The sequence below is a fragment of the Nerophis ophidion genome, linkage group LG03, assembly GCF_033978795.1.
Source record: "Nerophis ophidion isolate RoL-2023_Sa linkage group LG03, RoL_Noph_v1.0, whole genome shotgun sequence".
NCBI lineage: Eukaryota > Metazoa > Chordata > Actinopteri > Syngnathiformes > Syngnathidae > Nerophis > Nerophis ophidion.
This window is the reverse complement of record NC_084613.1, coordinates 15525781-15550780: the sequence shown is the minus strand read 5'-3', so window position 1 is coordinate 15550780 and position 25000 is coordinate 15525781. Positions and strand designations below refer to the sequence as shown.

The following is a 25000-nucleotide window of genomic DNA, read 5'->3' as shown; positions in this document are numbered from 1 at the left end:
TTAGCTAAAATGCTATCATGAACTGTTAGCATGCTAACATTAGCATCATAACATAGGAAGAGTAATAATTCTAAGATGACGTCAAGTATCAAAATTTTAAAGTTTAAACAAATAGAATTAGCTGAGATGCTAGCATTAACGTTAGCATGCTAACCTAAGAAAAGTTATCATGCTTGTAAGATCGCGTTAAGTATCAAAATCCAAGATTTTAAAGTTTAAACAAATACAATTAGCTAACCATGACAAAAAAGGAAAAGTTACCATACTTCCATGATTACTTTAAGCATCAAAATCCGTGATTTTAAATTTCAAACAAAAATTATAACAAATACATTTTGCTAAAATGCTGGCATAAAATCTTAGCATGCCAACATTAGCATGATAACAGGAAAAGTTACCATACCTCTAAGATGACGGCAAGTATCAAAATCCAATATTTTAAAGTTAAGAAAATATAAAATTAGCTGAGATGCTAACATAAGAAAAGTTGCCAGGCTTCTATAATGGCATTTAATATCAAAATGTAAGATTTTAAAGTTTACACAAACACAATTAGCTAATCATGATAACATAGGAAAAATTACCATACTTGGTGGTTTTAAGCATCAAAAGCCATGATTGTTAGGTTCAAACAAAAAATTCAAACAAATACATTTTCCTAAAATGCTGGCATAAAATGTTAGCATGCTAACATTAGCACGATAACAGGAAAAGTTACCATTTTTCTAAGATGGCGACAAGTATTGATTTTTTTTAAGTTTAAATGTAAAAAATGTGTTCAAAAACTAGCATACAGCGTTAGCATTCTTACTTTAACATACACACACATACTAACCGTGCAGCCGTCAGCTTTAGCTTGGTCGATACATTCCATGGCTAACATGTGATCAATACCTGGATCTAGACCCATCTCGTTGACAATGGTGATGCCCGCCTCCACCGCCCTGACACACACAAACATCACAAAATACAACACTGCACTAAACTAACAACTTGCTACCGTATTCAATTCTCAGGGCCCCACTGTAGAGCTTCTCAAATAGTGAGGCGAGGGGGGACGTGAGAAAAACAATACACAAGTATAAATAAGTCAATAAAAGGTGTCAGGGGGCGTGAGAAAACAATGCACAAGCATACATAAGTATATGAATAGATTTTAGAGGGTGTTAGAAAACAATACACAAGTATAGATGAGTATATAATAAGGTGTCAGGGGGCGTGAAAAAACAATACACCAGTATAAGATAAGATGTCTGGGGGCGTCAGAAAGCAATATAGATTTATACATAAGTATATGATAAGGTGTTGGGGGGCGTGAGAAAACATACATTTATATATAAGTATGTGATAAAGTGTCGGAGGGGCGTGAGAAAATAATACACAGGTATAGATAAGTATATGGTAAGGTGTAGGGGGGCGTGAGAAAATAATACACAAGTATACATAAGGATATGGTAAGGTGTCGGGGTGGCATGTCTTCTGCTCTGTGACATGTAGGTGCTGGTGCCAGCTACTCAAAAAGAAAATGATCAGGTTTTCAATTGAATTTCAATTAGAGGTGGGGGAGGGTGGAAAAACTGTGTGTCCCCCAGGGGGCGCCTGAGAACAAATGATTAATTAGCACTGCTCTACTGTTTTACATGTACTAAGTTATTTGCACAAATGTTGTTGTCGTGTCACCTGTTGTGCAGCTCCTTCATGGCGGGACTCAGGTAGCTGGCGGTCACCATGTTGACCTTCCTGTCGATGCAGTGTTTGGCCACTAGGGGGTGCAGCGAGTAAGGCAGCAAGCTGTGGAAGAGCAAGTCAGATATGTCGTATTAAATTACAACACGTCAGAATGAGTCATACCACATCATATGTAGGGATGAGTACCGGTCATGTTTGAACCGATACAGCAACAGTTCTTCGGAATTGGTACCGGTACTCGACAGTACACATTTTCAATACATCTTTTAGTGTTAATGAATATTGTTTGATAATAAAATATATATTTTTTAATGTAACATGTAAAAATGAGCGGATTGCTGCCAAGTCGTTTTATCTTGTTTTCAATGCAGTTGCACTTCCAACACATTAGATGGCAGTGCTGTCTAGGCCAACTAAAAAGTAGCTTTTTTCAGGAAGCCGAATGTGTTATGTTGCACCCTACAAAGTGTTTATACTGTAGGCACTGTACTTATTACACACCAGTTGTTTAACTGTACCATTCATCTTAGTTGTAAATTTCATTACGAAGTTTGGAGGTGTTGAAATTGCCATGTAAAATCGCCAATGCTACTAGTAGCCTGTTTGTAGCAAAATCAATGTAAATTAGCATCAAGCTAGCACATTTTGGAAGTTCTGAGCCTTACTTTACGTTTGTTGGTGTTGAAAATTGAAAAATTACTCAGAGGGACATTGGCTGAGTCCGCCCTGAGGCATGATCCACTGTTTAGTCTGCAACCGGACGCAACCATTCTGCAAAAAGGTAATGCAACATAGTAAATAGAAACAGACTACAATGATTTGCAAATCCTTTTCAACTTATATTCAATTGAATAGACTGCAAGGACAAGATATTTAATGTTCAAACTGAGAAACTAATTTTTTTTGTGCAAATTATCATTAACTTAGAATTTAATGGGAGCAACACATTGCAAAAAAATTGACACAGTCATTTTTACCACTGTGTTACATGGCCTTTCCTTTTAACAACACTCAGTAAACGTTTGGGAATTGAGGAGACCAATTTTTTAAGCTTTTTAGGTGGAATTCTTTCCTATTCTTGCTTGATGTTCAGCTTAAGTTGTTCAACAGTCCGAGGTCTCTGTGGTGGTATTTTACGCTACATCATGCACAACACATTTTCAATGGGAGACAGGTCTGGACTACAGGCATGCCAGTCTAGTACCCGCACTCCTTTACTACGAAGCCACGCTGTTGTAACACGTGCATAATGTGGCTTGGCATTGTCTTGCTAAAATAAGCAGGGGCGTCCATGAAAAAGACGTTGCTTGGATAAAAACATGTTGCTCCAAAACCTGTATGTACCTTTCAGCATTAATGGTGCCTCCACAGATGTGTAAGTTACCCATGCCTTGGGCACTAATACACCCCCATACCATCACAGATGCTGGCTTTTCAACTTTGTCCGGATGGTTCTTTTCCTCTTTGGTCCAGAGGACACAATGTCCACAGTTTCCAAAAACAATTTGAAATGTGGACTCGTCAGACTAGAGACCAGTTTTCCACTTTGCATCAGACCATCTTAGATGAGCTCGGACCCAGCGAAGCCGGTGGCGTTTCTGGGTCTTGTTGATGAATGGCTTTGGCTTTGCATAGTAAAGTTTGAACTTGCACTTAGATGTAGCGACAAACTGTAGTTTTCTGAAGGGTTCCTGAGCCCACGTGGTGATATCCTTTACACACTGACGTGACTTTTTAACGCAGTACCGCCCGAGGAATTGAAGGTTATGGCCTTGCTGCTTACATGCAGTGATTTCTCAAGATTCTCTGAACCTTTTGATAATATTACAGACCGTAGATGGTGAAATCCCTAAATTCCTTGCAATAGCAGGTTGAGAAATGTTGCTCTTAAACTATTTGACAATTTGCTCACGCATTTGTTCACCAAGTGGTGACCATCGCCCCATGCTTGCTTGTGAATGACTAAGCATTTCATGGAAGCTGCTTTTATACCCAATCATGGCACCAACCTGTTCCCAATTAGCCTGTTCACCTGTGGGATGTTCCAAATAAGTGATTGATGAGCATTCCTCAACTTTCTCAGTCTTTTGCCGGCTTTTTTTGAAACATGTTGCACGGATTAAATTCCAAATGAGCTAATATTTGCAAAGAATAAAGTTTTCCAGTTTGAACGTTAAATATCTTGTCTTTGCAGTCTATTAAAATTAATATAGTTCAAAAGGATTTAAAAATCATTGTATTCTGTTTTTATTTACCATTTAGACAATGTGCCAACTTCACTGGTTTTGGGTTTAGTAATAGGATGTCATTATAGGTGACAATATGTAATAAGTAATAGGATGTCTTTATAAGTGACAATATGTAATAAGTAATAGGAAGTCATAATAAGTAAGAATATGTGATGATTGATAATATGTGATAAAAAAGGGGAGTACCTGATGACCAGGTCGTGCTCTTTGACCAGAGAGTTGAGGTGCGCCTCCTGACTGCCGACATCCAACATGACGGGTACAGTGTTTGGATATTTGGACGACAGATCCTGCGCTTGGTTCATGCACACTGAGGCTGCAGGAAAAAAGAGACACTTCTTTAGGTAGCGCCACCAATTGGTGTAAATGTGTAAATACACAGAGTATTTTCACCTTCAGAAGTACTTCCACGTGAAGTAACACTGTCAGTACTCAGATGGTGTACTGAAAATGCACGTAAAAAGTACACGTGCAGTTCTCGACACATACCACCCCATTAGTCACCATTTTGGTGGTGTATTGGAAGGGGAGGGGCTTATTTGGTCAACACAGCAGTGCTGCTGTTAGCTACTAAGCTAATCGATCGATTGTATGTCTTTAGCCGCTTGATAGCCCTTTCCAGTTTAGCTAACACACTGTGGGTTTAAAGAAAGTAACGGACAAGCGAGATGCGGTTTGAAACATGAAGCACCCACAGCGTTGTCAACACTGCCTCCTTCCCCTCCTTTCTGCTAAAGGCCAAGGTAAAGTGGACTTTTAATTTTTTTTCCCTAATCACTGTAGTGACCTGATTGTTAGAGTTCTGTGATTTTAAACTGAAAATGCAGCGCAGAGCTAGTGAACGTGTGTAAGTCTGTTTTTAAAAATAAATATGATCCATGACCCACTTATTATGTTTGACAGCATTTTAAAAGTACGCAAACTCAGATAGATATATACATACACACACATATACATTATATATATTTATCATATATGAAAAATTATATATAACATCTAGTGTAAATATGCATATTATATCATTAAAACGTATATTGTTTTATTACAGTAAAAAGGGACAAGCGGTAGAAAATGGATGGATGATATATAGCTAGTATACATTATATATGTATAAATATCCATTCATTTTCTACCGCTTATATATATATATTATGTATACAGTATATATAATTATATAAATATATGTGATATATAAATTATATACGTATATACTGTATTTATACATACATACAAATATATATAAATTATATTATATATGAATGTATATTCCATCCATTTTCTACTGCTTGTATATATATTATATAAAGATATATATTAAATATATATCAAATATATAAATATTGTATATATATAAACAAAATATATGTATATGAAATATATGTAATTTTTCATCATTTTTTTATTTGAGGGTCTAAAGAAACGCTCAACCAAGCATGGTTCTAGAACGGCCCGTGTTTGGCCTGAGAGCTTTGGCCGTAAGGGAGTGTTACGACACTTGGGATGAACTCACCTACTGTGACCTGCGTCTTGTCGCTCCGGGTCAAGTATTCCACCACAGGTCCGGAGACGTATCCGGTACCGAGCAACAGAACTCGTTTCATCCCGCTTTTCTTCAAGATCTGAGACTTTGCTCTGGCGGAAGATTTGAACAAGTTATTGTGCACAGAGGGTTGGGTTTCATGACATGGCAACAATAATCTTTCAACTGGGAGACATGTCTGAAGAAAGTGAGATATATCCCCCCACCCCCAGTCCTGCAAGCTAGATTACTCCAACAACAATAACAGCATATTAGTGTGACCTTTGCGGTTAATATTCTTCCACCGGCACCAGCCAACCCTCCCCCACTCTCATTAGCCATGTGCTAATTGGATACGACGAGCGGCAGCAGGTCCGACTCCACGTCCGACTGGAGTCTCCTGCTCGTCTTAATTAAAAAAGCAAAGAATAACAGGTTCCTTTTTCATATCTGAGGGAGGAGAACGCAGTCAGGGATTAAGATTTGCTGGCTTGTCTGGAAAAACTCGGAGATCAATTAAGAAGTCTTAAAACGTGCCCTACATAGCAGCAAGAAGACGTTAAGTAGAACAACAATAATCATTTCTACGGTTAACGCTCCTTTCCACGCCAACCTGAGAATGTAATCACATGACAAGGTCCAACTTGTTTGGAAGAGTTTCACTGATGACAATGAAGACATCTTCACTTACTACTTGTGTTGGATTTTTAGCATTTAGATAGATAGATAGATAGATAGATAGATAGGTCTTTATTGTCATTGCACAAGTACAACAAACGTTTGTTTTCAGCACAAACCTGTTCAAGATTAGACAAACTAACAGTGTACAGGGTTAAGGAACAAGAACGCTGATAACCGTAAAATATGGGAAAAAGGTAAACGCTGGGGAAGGATGAGTAAATTAGTAAATTAATTAGCGCCCCGGCGGCAATTGAAGGATATACGGTATGTTTCTTTCTTACCGGTTCTCTCGAAGCTTCTCGATGTACTCAAACTTGGACGTCAGGGCTCCGTTTGAGGTGATTACTGCCTGGATTCAACAACAAATCACATGACATTTTTTAGGAAAGTTTGGAAGTTTTGTGCGTGTGTTTAGTTTGGGTTGAATGCTTACGCAACTTTGTGGTCCGTGCTTATTTTTGCTTTTGTCCGAGCATTAAAACTAGCAACGTCACGTGACCGGCATGCTATAGCACTATGCGAGCTCCGTTAGCTTAGCCGAACTCGAAGCCGTTAAACTTTTTATGTCATGTTTGGACAAAAGTCCCACGGTTAACTCCGCCGCGTTGGCGTGGAGGCTTCAACCTGACTTAAATCACTTGCCACAGTTACTCCTTGACAGGTACCGAAAGGCACGATCGGTCCACGCATGCGCGAAGACTACGTCACTTCCTGGACTTGAATTTTTTAATTTTTTTTATGAAGGATCCTTGCGACGTTCTGTGATATATGTTTTATATAAAAACAGCGAGTTTTTTTTAAGAGTGAACAAGAATATAAACATGAATTAAGGGGTAGATTTGAAAAACAAAAAACCTGGAGTACATTTATTCCACATTTTAAACCACTTTCCCTCTTCTATCTTTGCAATTAATGACGCACAGGGGCGCTATTGATAATCATGGTTAAAGGCCTACTGAAATGAGATTTTCTTATTCAAACGGGGATAGCAGGTCCATTCTATGTGTCATAGTTGGTCATTTCGCGATATTACCATATTTTTGCTGAAAGGATTTAGTAGAGAACATCGACGATAAAGTTTGCAACTTTTGGTCTCAAATGAAAAAGCCTTGCCAGTGTTGTAAGCATTTCACCAATCTTGTGCACTTTGCAAATTATACGTCATTTCCATTGTGCGCAAGCAATTTGCATATCGCAAGACGAGATTTTGTTTGAAAATGGCGCGACCGTGCAAATGGATGGTTTGAGGACAGCTGAAGAAGAATTTGCGGAATTCTGCACAGAAAGCTACATCAAACAGGAGAAGAACAGCAAAACAGTCTCCTAACACTATGTAGATGGCATCAAAGGTTAGGGATAGGGTTAGTAGCCAGAACTTCCAACACAATCAATATATAGCTGGAAGCAATTTCCAAAATTGCCAAAAAGATTGTGCATTATACAAATTGTGCATTATACAAATTGCGCCCATTGATTTGCAAAATGTGCACCACACATTATTCAAATAAATAGCTGGAAGCAATTTGCAAAAAGATTGCGCATTATACAATTTTGCAAAATGCAGTTGCGCTTTTTGCAAATTGCTCCCTTTGGTATTGTGCCTACAACACCTGTTCCGGAAGTAGCAGACGATGTGCACGTGACGTCACCGGTGTGAGGGCTCCTCACATCCTCACATTGTTTATAATGTGAGCCACCAGCAGTAAGAGCACTTTGGACCGAGAAAGCGACAATTTCCCCATTAATTTGAGCGAGGATGAAAGATTCGTGGATGAAGAAAGTTAGAGTGAAGCACTAAAACAAAAACGGAAAAAAAATTAAAAGGCGACGGCTCCAGGCGGCGGCAGTGGGAGAGTTTCAGATGTAATAACACACATTTACTAGGATCATTCTGGACAATCCCTTATCTGCTTATTGTGTTAATAGTATTTTAGTGAGATTACAAAGTCATACCTGAAAGTCGGAATTGCTGCGGTGAACGCCAGTGTCTCTGAGAGAAGCCGAGGAGCCAAGATCACAGCTGCCTTTTTGAGCTGCAGGATGAGGTCGCGTAATCCACTCAAGTCTCCGGTAAGAGCCGGCTTAATATCACAATTATCCCATCCAAAAATTTGCTGGTTGACGTAGAGAAACATGTTCGCTTGACCACACTGTGTTAAAGCTTCACAACAAACAAAGAAACACCGGCTGTGTTTCGGTGCTAAAGGCTGCTGCAATCCACTGCTTTCCACAACTTGCACTGAGCCTAGTCTATGAAATCCGCTACACCTCCCTGATACCGAAGTACATGTCAAACTACTTCCTTAACGAAAATGACCGTCATAACCACAACACCAGGGGGATCTCCACAAACCACATTAAACCCAGATTCCGATCTAACAAAGGTCTTAACTCATTCTCTTTCTATGCCACATAAATGTGGAATGCACTCCCAACAGGTGTAAAAGTAAATGCATCTCATATTCCTTCAAAACCGCTCTAAAACAACACCTCCAGGCAACTTCAACCCTTTACTAATATCCTCCTCCATTCACATCCCATCTCCCCGGATTATAAATAACCTAATGTAAATAATCAAATGTACTTCTAATGTATTTACTTGCTCTTATGTTATCTGAACTCACTATGTTCTCTGCTGGCTGTACATATCCTACTAAGTAAGACCTACACTGTTTCAATGTCCATTTCTCTGTTGATGCAATTGTTGATGACTGAAGTACTGATATCAACCAAAGCTCCTCATCCCACCTCCCGGATTGTAAATAATGTAAATAATTCAATGTATATACTATGATGATTAACCTGTGTGATGACTGTATTATGCTGATAGTATATATTTGTACCATGAATTGATTAACGTGGATCCCGACTTAAACAAGTTGAAAAACGTATTTGGGTGTTACCATTTAGTGGTCAATTATACGGAATATGTACTGAACTGTGCAATCTACTAATAAAAGTATCAATCAACCACCAACAGCATTCTTATTTGACGTCTCCATTATTAATTCAATCAATCAATCAATGTTACTAATTGAACGAATTGCAAAAGATTCAGCAACGCAGATGTCCAAAATACCGTGTAATTGCGCAATGAAAAGAGACGACTTTTAGCCATAAGTGGTGCTGGGCTAATATGTTCCCTCCAACCAATAACGTCACAAACATGCGTCATCATTCCGCGAAGTTTTCAACAGGAAACTCCGCGGGAAATTTAAAATTGTAAATTAGTAAACTAAACCGACCATATTGGCATGTGTTGCAATGTTAAGATTTCATCATTGATATATAAACTATCAGACTGCGTGGTGGGTAGTAGTGGGTTTCAGTAGGCCTTTAAAGGTTTGTTTGTTATACTTTAAATTATTATTTTTTATCTGAAACCTGACAAAAAGTAGACTTTCAATTGATCAGTATAGTGAATTGATGTATATAATGTAAATTAAGTAGTGAAAAAAACCTGATTGATTTCCCATTCAAGGTTGGGAAAATAATTACCATATTTTCCGCACTATAAGGCGCAACTACAAACCTCCAATTTTCTCAAAAGCTGACAGTGCGCCTTATAACCCGGTAGGCCTTATATATGGACCAATATTGAGCCACAACAGGTCTCGCAACTACGATAAGCAGCCACCGACTTCTTTTTCCCCCGTAGAAGAAGAATCGCGCGGTGCATACTAGGATTTATGACTGCAGGAGGCGTGCCGTTTTCATTTTCCATTTGTGTTTATGTAAAGACCCAAAAATGGCTCCTATCAAGAGACCCGCTTACGATGCTGAGTTTAAACTCAAGGCGATCAGTCACGCAGTAGAACACGGGAATAGAGCAGCAGCGCGAGAATTTAAAATTAACAAATCAATGGTGCGGAAGTGGAGGAATCAACAAGATGACCTGCTCCAAGTAAAGAAAAATAAATAACAGTGTTTCCGAGGGAACAAAGCGAGATGACTACAGTTGGACGACAAACTATTGATATATTGTTATTGCTTTGGACTATTTCGAGTGTTACTATATTGTGATTGCACCGTTTGATTTACCGTAACAGTAACAGACTGCTTTTTTATGTGTTTATTGAATCGAGGAAAAGTTCCCCTCCACTATGTGATATAAATGTTGCATTACATGTCATACCTTGCTGATGTTAAAAGATAAACCAAATACCACGTCACTGACTTTACCTCGGGGAAAATAATAAAACAGCTATTTATTCATTTTGGGAGTGAACAGAGTTGTCAGAACGCTGGTTTGTAATCTATTAATAATGTTCGAATAACCTGACTGTTTTGTTGACATTCCCTTAAGCGCAGCTTCATCTAAAGGATGCATAACGTAACCCCAGCCTCTACTGTAGCGTCTATTCTATGCGCCTTATAATGCGGTGCGCCTTATATATGAACAAAGTTTTAAAATGGGCCATTCATTGAAGGTGCGCCTTATAATCCGGTGCGCCTTATAGTGCGGAAAATACGGTATTGTATTCTTAAGCAACTTTCGTTTTGTATGTAATCTTTTTTATGATATTGTTCTTCGAATAAAGATGACAAAATAGAATACCTTGGTAACAGTGACGGCGTGTACGGAAATAACTGCCGTAAAACAAGTGGACGGACGTGATGTAGTCTTCATGTAGGGTTTTTGCATTCTGCCAAAGCAGTACATTATCATTAGAGGCACCAGCATTTCCTGTTTATGTCCCTTTACTATAAAAGCATGTATGAGTGCATGTAGGCACTATACTGCCTTATAACACATCAGGACTTACATTTCTCAACACATTCCATTTAAAAGTTTTAAAATATCTTTGCCGAAGGACAACCCCAGATATGAAGTCGGAGTCCAGGAAGGATAAGGCAGAGGAAATTCCACGCCTGGAATCAGACACCTCATTGCATATTCATACATTGTGATATATATTGTATGAGCACGAGGAGAAAGGCGCGTCCTGACCGCCTTGTGTAAGTCGCCGTGTTGATACTAGGGACAGATAGCTCTCAGACAAATTGTATTAGAATTGTATCCAATAGAGAATAAATACTTCTGATTTTAAGTTTATGCATCATGTCCTCTTTAAACATCTTCTGGCTCCAGATTAAACAAATACGTCGACACTTTCGAACATATATGAAAGGTGTTAAAAGGAAATGGCACTTCTTTTTGAGGGGAATTGTGCCTACCATTCATCATCCTTTTGTATGACTTTATGAATTCTAACTCGTAAATAAACGCTAACAATGGAAGTTGCTCTATTGTGCCTATAAAGCGCTCTAAAAACCTCTATCAAGGTTTAAACTCCAAAGGAACTTATTTTGGTCGGCACTAGCAGGAGTTTAGACGCCCATTGCGCCGCCTCTATTTGTCCTTTGCTTACATACCGGCTTTGAAATGAGGCGGAGCGGGTTAACTTGGCTCACCTGGCGACCAGCACGACAACCGCAGAAGGTGCTCGGTTTGCTGTTCGACAGGACAGAGTGGAGGACTTACGTCTCTGACTTGCGGGCTGAAGTCTTCTTCTTCCAAAGGTCTGCTGGCGTCTGAAGGCAGCTGAGAACGACAATGCACTGCAGCAAACAAACTAAAAAAAAACTGGTAGCGTCTTGGTCAGCGTGGAGGATGGGGCCTCGGTCTGTAACTCTTACCATCTCCCAGATGTAAGGAAAGAGGCGATCTCCAAAGTACTCGGTGGCCTCGATGGGCAGCTGAGCCGGGAGGTTGTCGATGGAACACATAAGGATGCCGTTGCCTTCCACGCTGCAATGAGAACATTGATCATCGTTAATGGTTGAGGGAATTCATATTTGACACAACAAAATATGATTTTACAATTATTTTGCAGTTTTCTACATGGTTACAGAACAAACTTTCCACTGAGAAAGTTTGTTCCACACTGAAAAATGAAAGGATGCGGGGGCCATTTTGACATTTCTCACTTTTAAAACCAATACAATCCATACAATTTTTTTAAATACCTTATGGCTCTCTTTACGTTTAATGTGAAATATCTTGCGGACCAAAAAGGGTCTTGGTTATAAAAGTTTTAAAAGGTTATTCATGTTAATTATTTTTTTGTCACTTTCAGTGCCTAAATGTCTCGATCTACTCGAGATCTATCCTTTGATTTAAAGATGAAATGCCCTGTTTTTTATGGCAAAAAAAAACATCCCAATAAAATTGTTGAGGATCCAAAAGGGTCCTACAACATATTTATGTACACCCTATATGTATATACATATATATAGACTACATATACATAAAATACGCAAGCACACACACACACACACACACACACACACACGTCTCTAAATCTACTACAAATGTAACAGTTCATTATAAGTTTTTATTTTTGTTTCATGGCTTTTTTTGTCAAATAAAACTTGTTGTTGTATGGCAAACACAAAAACATGCAATATTTTTCTCCAAAAATATCTTAAACTTGAATATTTGATGTAAAGTAATTGGAGCCTTGAATAGGTCAATAATTCATTACAACAATGACTTTGATTCATTATTATTTTTTTTAAATGAAGTTTTTTTTAAAATGACGTTTTTTTTAAACATCCAATTAAAATTTCAGAAGATCCAAAAGGGTCCCACTCATAAGTGTGTTGTTGTTTTTTACACTTTCAATGCTGAAATCTCTAAATCAACTTCAGATTTATCAGTCGATTATAAGTTTTTATTATTATTATTATTTTGTTTGTTTTATGCTGTTTTTGTTAAATAAAACTTGTTTCTATATGGCAAACACAAAACTATCTCAAAGAAGGATATTTGATGTGAAGTAATTGGAGCCTTTTAACGTCAATAATTCATTACAATATTGATTTTAATTCTTTATTATTTTTTGAGCACTGACGTTTATTTTATTTATTTTTTGCTTTTTTTAAATACACAAAAGGTCCTGTGGATCTAGAAGGGTCGCTACCACTCATGCAAGTGCTAAAAATATTCAAAATATTATTTTTTATTTACTTTCAAAGCCCGAATTTCTAAATCAACTTCAACAATTTCCTTTGTGGCTCATTAACGTTTGTCTAAGTCTTTATCTAAGATTTATCTGTCCATACAAAGTTTAATTTTTTTTAAGTACTATGCCCTATCTATTAAAGAAATCCTGTTTTCCATGGCAAAAAAGCAAAATATGCAATATTTTTCCAGAACAAATACTTCAAGGTGCAATATTTGCTGTGAAGTAATTGGAGTCCTAAATGGGTCCAACAACATTACTTTTGATTCATTATTATTTTTTGAGCAAAGGTAGATTTAGAAAAGTAATAAAAAAATACACTAAAAGGTCTTGTGGACCCAAAAGGGCCACGATGTGAACATGGCAGAGACACAGGTGTGGAGCATACCTGTCGTGGTCGATGTGCTGGTCGGCGTCGTACATGCAGAAAGGCTTGTCGATGGTGGTGCACTCGTTCATGAACTCGATGGAGCCGCCCGTGTCGGCGGATATGTCGCAGATGGCTAAGAGTCTGACACAAACAGAAAACAAATGTTACTCCTCCACTTGTATGGGATGAACACGTGTGGAAACCTGCACCCCCGCTGCGCTGTTAATTCCATGAACCCCACCACATGGTGGCGCCGTTACCCTACCCCAACATCGGATTGACTTGAGGTTTCTCGCACGTCCTTGTGACCAACAAGTATGTGTTCCAATCACTCTATCACAAAATAATAGGAGCTGTAGAAAGTATTGGAAACTCAAGACAGCCATGACATTATGTTCTTTACAAGTGTATGTAAACTTTTGACCGTGACTGTATATATACATACACATAGGGGCGAGGGGGAAAAAAATCGATTCAAATACGAATTGCGATTCTCACGTTGTGCGATTCAGAATCGATTCTCTTTTTTTTTTTTTTTAAATCGATTTTTTATTTTTTTTTATCAATACAACAAAACATCCATCCATCCATCTTCTTCCGCTTATCCGAGGTCGGGTCGCGGGGGCAGCAGCCTAAGCAGGGAAGCCCAGACTTCCCGCTCCCCAGCCACTTCGTCTAGCTCTTCCCGGGGGATCCTGAGGCGTTCACAGGCCAGCCGGGAGACAGTCTTCCCAACGTGTCCTGGGTCTTCCCCGTGGCCTCCTACCGGTTGGACGTGCCCTAAATACTTCTCTAGGGAGGCGTTCGGGTGGCATGCCCGAGCCACCTCATCTGGCTCCTGTCGATGTGGAGGAGCAGCGGCTTTACTTTGAGCTCCTCTCGGATGGCAGAGCTTCTCACCCTATCTCTAAGGGAGAGGCCCGCCACCCGGCGGAGGAAACTCATTTCGGCCGCTTGTACCCTTGATTTTATCCTTTCGGTCATGATCCAAAGCTCATGACCATAGGTGAGGATGAGAACGTATATCGACCGGTAAATTGAGAGCTTTGCCTTCCGGCTCAGCTCCTTCTTCACCACAACGGATCGGTACAACGTCCGCATTACTGAAGACGCCACACCGATCCGCCTGTCGATCTCACGATCCACTCTTCCCTCACTCGTGAACAAGACTCCTAGGTACTTGAACTCCTCCACTTGGGGCAGGGTCTCTCCTCCCTAAACCGGAAACGGCACTACACCCTCACACTGGGCTGCGAACCGATCCAGTGAGAGCTGAAGATCCCGGTCAGATGAAACCATCAGGACCACATCATCTGCAAAAAGCAGAGACCTAATCCCGCGGCCACCAAACCGGAACCCTTCAACGCCTTGACCGCGCCTAGAAATTCTGTCCATAAAAGTTCTGAACAGAATCGGTGACAAAGGACAGCCTTGGCGGAGTCCAACCCTCACTGGAAATGTGTTCGACTTACTGCCGGCAATGCGGACCAAGCTCTGACACTGATCGTACAGGGAGCGGACCGCCACAATAAGACAGTCCGATACCCCATACTCTCAGAGCACTCCCCACAGGACTTCCCGAGGGACACGGTCAAATGCCTTCTCCAAGTCCACAAAGCACATGTAGACTGGTTGGGCAAACTCCCATGCACCCGCAAGAACCCTGCCGAGAGTATAGAGTTGGTCCACAGTTCCACGACCAGGACGAAAACCACACTGTTTCTCCTGAATCCGAGGTTCCACTATCCGGCGTAGCCTCCTCCCCAGTACAACTGAATAAACCTTACCGGTAAGGCTGAGGAGTGTGATCCCACGATAGTTGGAACACACCCTCCGGTCCCCCTTCTTAAAGAGAGGGACCACCACCCCGGTCTGCCAATCCAGAGGTACCGCCCCCGATGTCCACGCGATGCTGCAGAGTCTTGTCAACCAAGACAGCCCCACAGCATCCAGAGCCTTAAAGAACTCCGGGCGGACCTCATCTACCCCCGGGGCCTTGCCGCCGAGGAGCTTTTTAACTACCTCAGCAACCTCATCCTCAGAAATAGGAGAGCCCACCACAGATTCCCCAGGCCCCGCTTCCTCATAGGAAGACGTGTATGTGGGATTGAGGAGGTCTTCGAAGTATTCCCTCCACAGATCCACAACATCCGCAGTCGAAGTCAGCAGAACACCATCCGCACCATACACGGTGTTGATAGTGCACTGCTTCCCCTTCCTGAGGCAGCGTATGGTGGTCCAGAATCGCTTCGAAGCCGTTCGGAAGTCGTTTTCCATGGCTTCCCCGAACTCCTCCCATGTCCGAGTATTTGCCTCCGCGACCGCTGAAGCTGCACAGCGCTTGGCCCGTCGGTACCCATCCACTGCCTCCGGGGTCCTATGAGCCATAAGAACCCGATAGGACTCCTTCAGCTTGACTGCATCCCTCACTGCTGGTGTCCACCAACAGGTTCTGGGATTACCGCCACAACAGCCACAAACAACCTTACGGCCACAGCTCCAATTAGCCGCCTCAACAATAGAGGTGCGGAACATGGTCCACTCGGACTCAATGTCCCGCACCTCCCTCGTCCACTGGTTTGAACTCCAACGTGCAGGCTTTGAGCCGGGGGGCAACGAAAATTGCCACCCGAGCCAGTCGCCTCTCACTGCCGGCAACGCCAGAGTGGAAGAGAGTCCAGTCCCTCTCGAGAGAACTGGTTCCAGAGCTCTTGCTGTGCGTCATGGTGAGTACGACTATATCCAGCCGGAACTTCTACACTTCGCGCACTAGCTCAGGCTCCTTCCCCCCTAGTGAGGTGACGTTCCACGTCCCAAGAGCTAGCTTATGTAGCCGAAGATCGGACCGCCAAGTGCCCTGCCTTCGGCTGCCACCCAGCTCACATCGCACCTGACCTCTTTAGCCTCTCCTTTGAGTGGTGAGCCCATTGGAGGGATGACCCACGTTGCCTCTTCGGCCACCAGGCGCTCGCCATCGTGCCCCAACTCCGGGCCTGGCTCCAGAGCGGGGCCCCGGTGACCTGCGTCCGGGCGAGGGAAATCTGAGTCCATTATGTTGTAATTCCATAGAAGTCTTAGAGCTGCTCTTTGTCAGATCCCTCACCTAAGACCTGTTTGTCTTAGGAGACCCTACCAGGGGGCATGAAAGCCCCCGGACAACATAGCTCCTAGGATCATTGGGACACGCAAACTCCTCTACCATGATAAGGTGGCAGCTCAGAGAGGAGTACAACAAAAATCTACTACAACAAAACAATACACAGCAATACCATAACAACTAAGTTCAATTCCAAAACCAAACCTGACCCAGCAACACTCAGAACTGCAACAAACAGAGCAATTGAAAGGAGACACAAACACAACACAGAACAAACCAAAAGTAGTGAAACAAAAATGAATATTATCAACAACAGTATCAATATTAGTTATATTTTCAGCATGGCAGTGATTAAAAATCCCTCATTGACATTATCATTAGACATTTATAAAAATAAAAAATAAAAAGAATAGTGTCACAGTGGCTTACACTTGCATCGCATCTCATAAGCTTGACAACACACTGTGTCCAATGTTTTCACAAAGATAAAATAACTCATATTTTTGGTTCGTTTAATAGTTAAAACAAATTTACATTATTGCAATCAGTTGATAAAACGTTGTCCTTTACAATTATAAAAGCTTTTTTTTTTTTAAATCTACTACTCTGCTTGCATGTCAGCAGACTGGGGTAGATCCTGCTGAAATCCTATGAATTGAATGAATACAGAATCGTTTTGAATTGGAAAAATATCGTTCTTGAATCGAGAATCGCGTTGAATCGAAAAAATCAATTTATAATCGAATCGCGACCCCAAGAATCGATACTGAATCGAATTCGCAGCCCTAATACACACACACACACACACAATGCTGGAACTGTTATTTCAATGTGACATATAGTGCTAACTAGTGGCCTGGCATGCACATTACACTCAGATTGTTGCCATGGAGCCAAAAGGTGCGTGGCGTGCGTACTTGTGTGGCAGCTGAGGCATCCCCTCATTCGGGACAAACATGCTTTTGGACGGTCGTATCAGCTTCTGCGCGTCCAGCCGCCTGAGGAGCCGGGGCGTCTGGCGGTCCCAGTAGATGCCATTGATCAGGCAGTTTGTGTAGGGCGCTACCTGTGGGTTAGCGTTGGCGTTAAAAACTTGGACTGGACTTGGGCTGGAGAAGGGTGCGCACTCACGCTGGTCCTAAAGTGGGACGTGTAGAGTTCCGGGTGATTCTCGTACTCCAGGGGGTCGTAGATGCCGTCGCTCTTCCTCATCAGGTGGTGGTGGCGACTCAGCACAGTGGCGAAGACTTTGGTCATGTCTGGAACAACAAAAGCAGTCTTGTTGATGCTTGGACATGGTTCGTGTTTCACAGCGTTTACTATAAGCAACAATATTCTCAACCCTTCTCCTGGGCATCACACGCCAACAGTTGGGCACCGTTCACATTTCAACCTAAACAACACCGATTTTCGGTACTTTTGTGTGTTAAATAATGCTATGGTATTTTTTAATCTAACATTAAAACATGAGCTGATTATGACAACTGTGCAATCTCGTTCTATCTGGTTTTCTTATTACATTTGAGTCTCCTTTGCACTGCAGTTGCACTTCCAAGACATTAGAGGGCGGTACTGCATCGTAATGGTTCAGCAAAAAATAAAATCGATTCACATCCGAATCGCAATTATTTCTTATTTTCAAAAATCGGTCAAAAAATACCTAACTAAATATAACAATCCCTTTTTTTTTTAAATACGTTTTTTAAACCATCTCCATGCGACCAGATAGAGCTTTTCTAACCTCTTTCGCAAAAACTTTCATGATAATGATAACAAATACATTGCCAGAATTGGTTTGTATTGAGAATCGCGTAGAATCAATTCCAAATTGAATTGTCACCCTAGGACAGGGCTAGTCAACGACGTAATGAAGATGGCTGAATTTTCAAGAGCCCAAGGTCTCAGGGGCCGGACATCAAAATGTGGACGTGGAAACACATAAAAAATCACATACATGTACAAAAACAACTTTTAATATATTATTTTTCTTCCTCAGAAGGAAGCAGAAGTATGGAAGGTTGGTTGCATGAACAAAGGCACTCGCTCTCTGGTAACCGAGCAATGCAGGAAGTGATCACCGATCAGTGGGAGTGACACTCCAACAGCCAATCAGGTAACAGTAACAACTATCAGTTTGGTTGATCCTTTGCATGAAGTGAGAAGAGAAAGTAAAAATTAAGAAATTGTGGATATAAGAGGAAAGATCACCTGGAAAGTTTCTGGGTATTTTTTCCAAAAAGGACCATAGTGAGACCAAAATGGTCTGTAAATGATGCAAGGTGCTCGTCCCCACCAAGCCCGCTAATACCACACCACCTTAGTTAGAACGCTGCTGTAACTTCCTGGCACTAAACCCGCAGAAAATAGTTTTCCTTAGGTTTCTCTATGTTTACATGTTTTCATTTAGTCACCCTCTGTTTAAAAGGCCTAACTTCGATTCTGACCTCCTGCTAAACTACCGGCTGGTGTCGCATCTCCCCTTTATCTCTAAAATCCTCATACAAATTGTTGCACAGCAGTTAAATGAATACTTAACGTCTAACAATCTTGGTGAAACCTCTCAGTTTGGTTTCATTTTCACACTTTGCACTTTTTTCTTACACTTTATTAAGCATTTCTAACATAGTCCTTATTTTTGCACCTTCATAGTGCTCAATGGGATTTTACTATTTCGTTTACATCGAGTGTTTTACACGCTTGGGTTGACATTTCCTTTTTGCCTTGATAGCTGAGGGCATTATAATCAGAGGACGTTTTAAATATTTCCATTTCATAAATTTTTCTCAAAAAATATCAATAATTAAGGTTTCTCATAGTCATTCACATCGACGTCCCACTGGGGGGAGTTTTTCCTTGCCCTTATGTGGGCTCTGTACCGCGGGTGTCGTTGTGGCTTGTGCAGCCCTTTGAGGCACTTGTGATTTAGGGTAATATAAATAAACATTGATTGATTGATTGATTATCGATATTGATCAATATGAAACACGTCTATCGTGACACAGTTTTCAGCCGTATCGCCCAACCCTATGTCAGAAAAGCTGGTAAAAGAGCTACGGTGCATCTTGGTTAGCTTCCTGGTACCTCAGTGATCAGATGACACGTACCACCAGTTTCACACACGTCCTTCAGCTCATGAGGCTCCACGTATTCCACAGGAAGCTCGTTGATGATGTCCTGCGCTCCCTGCAAAGAGCCAACAAGGCTGCATCACTACAGCAAGCATCGGCTTTTATGCGTCAGCGTACCTTGGAGACGTTGCCGGTGCCTGTGAAGCAGAAGGTGACGGGGCCGATGGACTTGGGCATGAGGCCCAGGGAGATCTCGTAGCCGCAGTCCCGGACGGCCTGGATGGCCTGGCTGACGTTGCGGTAGTTGTGCGCCATGCCGACGTGCTGGCGGCGGGGCAGAGTTCATACTCATGCGGGTACTAAGACTTGCGCTGTGTGTTTGGGGTGAGAGTTACCATGAAGGGGGTGTGGTGGCCCAGCGCCAAGAAGCGGAGACCCAAACCGTGCAAAATGTTGATCATGCCTAAAGGAACAACCAGGTTGTTAAATGATTCGAGTTGATGTCAGCAGAGGTAATGCCCAATGAGCTGAAAGCGGAATGTAGATCGCATACCTGCGACACCGGCCCACTGACCGAACGCTACGATGCGAAAGCCGTTAGCGTCGACCATCTTCTCGTAGTCGATCAGGCGAACTTCCTGAAAAGGTTTTACAAATCCAAAATAATCATCATCTACTTCATAAAGCTTCAAAGCAAATGAAAGAAAAACTGTCATAAAATGTTGAAATGGTCTCTACTTGTTCGAACAGGATTTCAGTTCTAGCAGCAATCTGGCCGGGCAAGGAATTTTCAAAATAAATGTAATAATCTAAAAGTTTTTTTAATAGGTGTCAATTTAACGCCATCCTGCGGACAACATGAGTTACTTAGTTTTAAGTGTGTTTTCTTAAAAATATGTGCACGGCATCTTTTTATATGACCCAATCCAAACAACCTTCCCTAGTAATGTCGCAGAAAAAAAAAATTCAACAAACATGGTCACACATAATCTGCTCACTGAGCTTTGTGGATTTGAAATTACACCCATTTAAAACTATTGCAGGGCATGATGGGAAAAATGCTAAATACTCTCCACAGTTATCCATGTTGATATTTCTGATTGATTACAAAGCTTTAAGGAGGTCGTCACGGAAGGAAACAAAGAGTTAAACTTTCACATACTTTTAATCTAATAATTACATATCCTGTATATTATTAACATTAGTACATATGTATTTATATATATTCAGGCTGTATGTATACCTGAATGCAGCTGAGATAGACTCCAGCACCCCCCGCGACCCCAAAAGGGACGAGCGGTAGAAAATGGATATATATATATATATATATATATATATATATATATATATATATATATATATATATATATATATATATATATATATATATATGTATGTATGTATGTATGTATGTATGTATGTATGTATGTATGTATGTATGTATGTATGTATGTATGTATATATATATATATATATATATATATATATATATATATATATATATATATATATATATATATATATATATATATATATATATATATATATGTACACACATATATACATACAGTGGGGCAAAAAAGTATTTAGTCAGTCACCGATTGTGCAAGTTCTCCCAATTAAAATGATGACAGAGGTCTGTAATTTTCATCATAGGTACACTTCAACTGTGAGAGACAGAATGTGAAAAAAAATCCAGGAATTCACATTGTAGGAATTTTAAATATTTTTTTTGTAAATTATGGTGGAAAATAAGTATTTGGTCAACCATTCAAAGCTCTCACTGATGGAAGAAAGTTTTGGCTCAAAATCTCACGATACATGGCCCCATTCAATCTTTCCTTAACATGGATCAATCGTCCTGTCCCCTTAGCAGAAAAACAGCCCCAAAGCATGATGTTTCCACCCCCATGCTTCACAGTAGGTATGGTGTTCTTGGGATGCAACTCAATATTGTTCTTCCTCCAAACACGACGAGTTGAGTTTATACCAAAAAGTTATATTTTGGTTTCCTCTGACCACATGACATTCTGCCAATCCTCTGCTGTATCATCCATGTATCCATTTTGGTATAAACTCAACTCGTCGTGTTTGGAGGAAGAAGAATACTGAGTTGCATCCCAAGAACACCATACCTACTGTGAAGCATGGGGGCGGAAACATCATGCTTTGGGGCTGTTTTTCTGCTAAGGGGACAGGACGATTGATCCGTGTTAAGGAAATAATTAATGGGGTCATGTATCCTGAGATTTTGAGCCGAAACCTCCTTCCATCAGTGAGAACTTTGAATGGTTGACCAAATACTTATTTTCCACCATAATTTACAAATAAATTTTTTAAAATTCCTACAATGTGAATTCCTGGATTTTTTTTCCCACATTTTGTCTCTTACAGTTGAAGTGTACCTATGATGAAAATTACAGACCTCTGTCATCATTTTAAGTGAGAGAACTTGCACAATCGGTGGCCGACTAAATACTTTTTTGCCCCACTGTACATACATACATACACGTACACAACATATATACATATACACACATATATATACACACATAAACATACGCACAAACACACGCATGGTTTTTGCAGGTGTCAGCAAATCTCATTTAATGCCACTTGTATGATTTAATGTCCTACTGAAGATAGTTAGAATCTATACATTCAAAAGCTTACAACTGTCGATATAGACACTAAATCTAAGAAGTTAGGTTTATTCATATTATTTTTCTGTAGTGGTAGCAGCAGCTGCCAGTTGTGGTGGCGTTGTGGCGACAGCAGAAGTCGCTTTGTTGGTCACACCAAAATTAATTTGCCACCGTCGTACCCCGCTTTCCGCTCGATTGTAGCTGAGATAGGTTTCAGCGCCGCCCGCCTCACACCCCGAAGGGAATAAGCGGTAGGAAATGGATGGATGGATAGATAAATGCAGGCTGCCTTTCACCGACGACTTGTAATTAACTAATTGCAGGTTTGATTTTGCAGCATTAAACTTCTTTAATGCCTCTGGACAACGAAATTAATACATTTTAACGCCATCTAAGGCCTTAATTTTCGCAAAATCCAAAATAATTACTTTCAATGCTTTTTAATGATCCGCAGAAACCGGGAAGATATATTATTATCCAATATGTACATTTCTCCACTCCAGAGTCCTTTGAAAACATGTGCCTCCACATAAAAACATTTACCAGCTATCACGTTCTTTGTGTCCAATCACAAGCCGATTCAACCGCACATCATAACACCTCTTTTTTATCAATACAGCGATACACTACATGTACATTGTATTTGATATTTACCTTTAAACATACACACGTACAGTGAATCCTCCAGGTTGTCAACAGTAAATGTTAGCATCTCCTGCTTTAACACACTAGCACACAGCTAAGCTAATATAATACAAAAAAAAGTATTATTATTATTTTTATCATTATTATTATTACTACATTCAGTGTGAATGGAAGTGTAAAAACGCAGCATTTGACTGCTTTTGTGACACCACACAAGACCACCAGTGATGGCAAAGAGTGTGATGGTAACCATGGAACAGGAAATGGAAACAACTGCAACCAAAAAATTATTAAATAAAGAACTTTGGCTGCTCAGTTATATGTTAGTGTGACCAATATAATGCTTAATAATACAAAAACATTAATACTGCATTACCAATCAAATGCCTAATATTACCAAAAACATTAATACTGCATTACCAATCTATTGCTAAATATTACACAAACAAAACTATGACCAATCGAATGCTTAATATTACAAAAACATTAATACTGTATGAAAAACTAATACAAAATATTACATGCAAAATAATATGCCTAATTTAATGCTAAATATTACAAAAACATTAATACCAGTGTTAAATATACCGGTCCTACACCAGTACCTATAAAAGGCCTCTAGATGGCGGTGTCATCATAGGCTGTTATCACACAGTTTAAGCACAATTTTATGACAGCCAGTTTAATTCCCTTCCCGTGATTTCCGTCGGGAATATTATTGTTTTAACAAGAGAACTAACGGACTGACTGACTTCCAACAGCTATTTGCTTCTGCACTGGTGGCGCTCAGGTGGCCCACGTTAAGAGTTGCTGTTGCCATGGCGATTCAACGTTTCCTCTGAAGCCTCTTGGTCGACACACGCACATACATTGAATTTTGTCAAGGTCTGTTTCCTAAAAACTTCCCTGGTGTAATTAGGGCAGTTGGAAGGCGGGACTTTGTGCATGCAAGTCACGTGTGTTCTATATTTTATCCTCCTCCTTTGATAGCAATGCAGTTTATTACAACTGTAGCTATCGATTATTTTAATAATCGACTCATCGATCAATTAGTTTGTTGGATTAATCCAGTATTTGGATAAAACACTAAAAATTGTGACGTCAAGTGAAGAAAAAACACAGGTTTGGCTATAACAACAACACATTGCTGAGGCCATTGTCTTTTTCTGAATGCCAATCTTTGTTAAAACCTCACACGGATGCTGCTTTTTCTTTTTGTTTGCCACATTTTGTTCAACGATGTTCAGTTGATTTTGTCTTTTTTCACAAATGGGTCTTTTATTTCAAAATGTATTTATGTACATGTTAAGTTTACTATTAAAGCCATATAGATACTACACTGAGGTTAAATTTCATGCGTTTTGACATTAATTACAGTATAAACATAATTTGGTAATAAATTAATTTAAGTAACAAAAAATCTTTTAGTGAGCCGAGCCAATAAGAGCCGGATTTCCCATCACTAATCCACAATGCTTATTTTAGGGGAACTAGTTCACCTAGATATTCTGACCGTCTCTTCAGAATGCGCCGTTTTATTTACGTGCCTCCACTTAGACAGTGTCTTCTCCCCGTCATCCTTCAGTTTTAAAGCGCTTCAATTTAAAAGGGCAACAGTGGAGGATGCATGTGCATGTACGAGCCAGCCTGCCCCTCCTCAAGAGAATAGAGGAAAAGAAGGATATTATTGAATACAGTGTGGACGACAATAGCGGACCCAAAACAATTTGGGTAAATTTCTACCGCATAGAGATGATTCGCTGATGTCACACTTGGGAAAAACCTCAGATGAGCAAATTCCAAACGGGTCGTTGGAGAAGTATGAAGGAAGGCAAGATAGTTTTATAAATATCTCTGCCATGCCTCCATGCTTTGATTTCTCATTTTAGGGAATTATGGAGACCCTAAATACACAAAAATGTTTAAGAAAAGTTGGTTTTGCATAATAGTTCAACTTGAAATAGTAACTTGTTTACCTGCTTTTTCATTTAATTTAAAACTTGTTTTACTTTCTAGTCACCTCCTTTTGACTGTATTTTACATTTGATTTACCTCCTTCTACCTTTTAT

At 40.3% G+C, this 25000-nt stretch overlaps 1 protein-coding gene across 1 annotated transcript in view; it reads right to left on the bottom strand.

Annotated features, from left to right (window-relative positions):
* aass (aminoadipate-semialdehyde synthase) overlaps nt 1-25000 on the bottom strand; it is a 34346-nt gene that overhangs the window by 5795 nt on the left and 3551 nt on the right. The window contains exons 4-17 of the mRNA XM_061894385.1: nt 20195-20279; nt 20037-20104; nt 19819-19965; nt 19678-19756; nt 17705-17832; nt 17491-17639; nt 13495-13617; nt 11779-11890; nt 11624-11683; nt 6420-6487; nt 5449-5570; nt 4125-4254; nt 1681-1791; nt 836-944 (exon numbers count right to left, since the gene is read on the bottom strand). Of these exons, the coding sequence (XP_061750369.1) occupies nt 836-944; nt 1681-1791; nt 4125-4254; nt 5449-5570; nt 6420-6487; nt 11624-11683; nt 11779-11890; nt 13495-13617; nt 17491-17639; nt 17705-17832; nt 19678-19756; nt 19819-19965; nt 20037-20104; nt 20195-20279 (1491 nt within the window). The remainder of the gene's footprint in view (nt 1-835; nt 945-1680; nt 1792-4124; nt 4255-5448; nt 5571-6419; nt 6488-11623; nt 11684-11778; nt 11891-13494; nt 13618-17490; nt 17640-17704; nt 17833-19677; nt 19757-19818; nt 19966-20036; nt 20105-20194; nt 20280-25000) is intronic.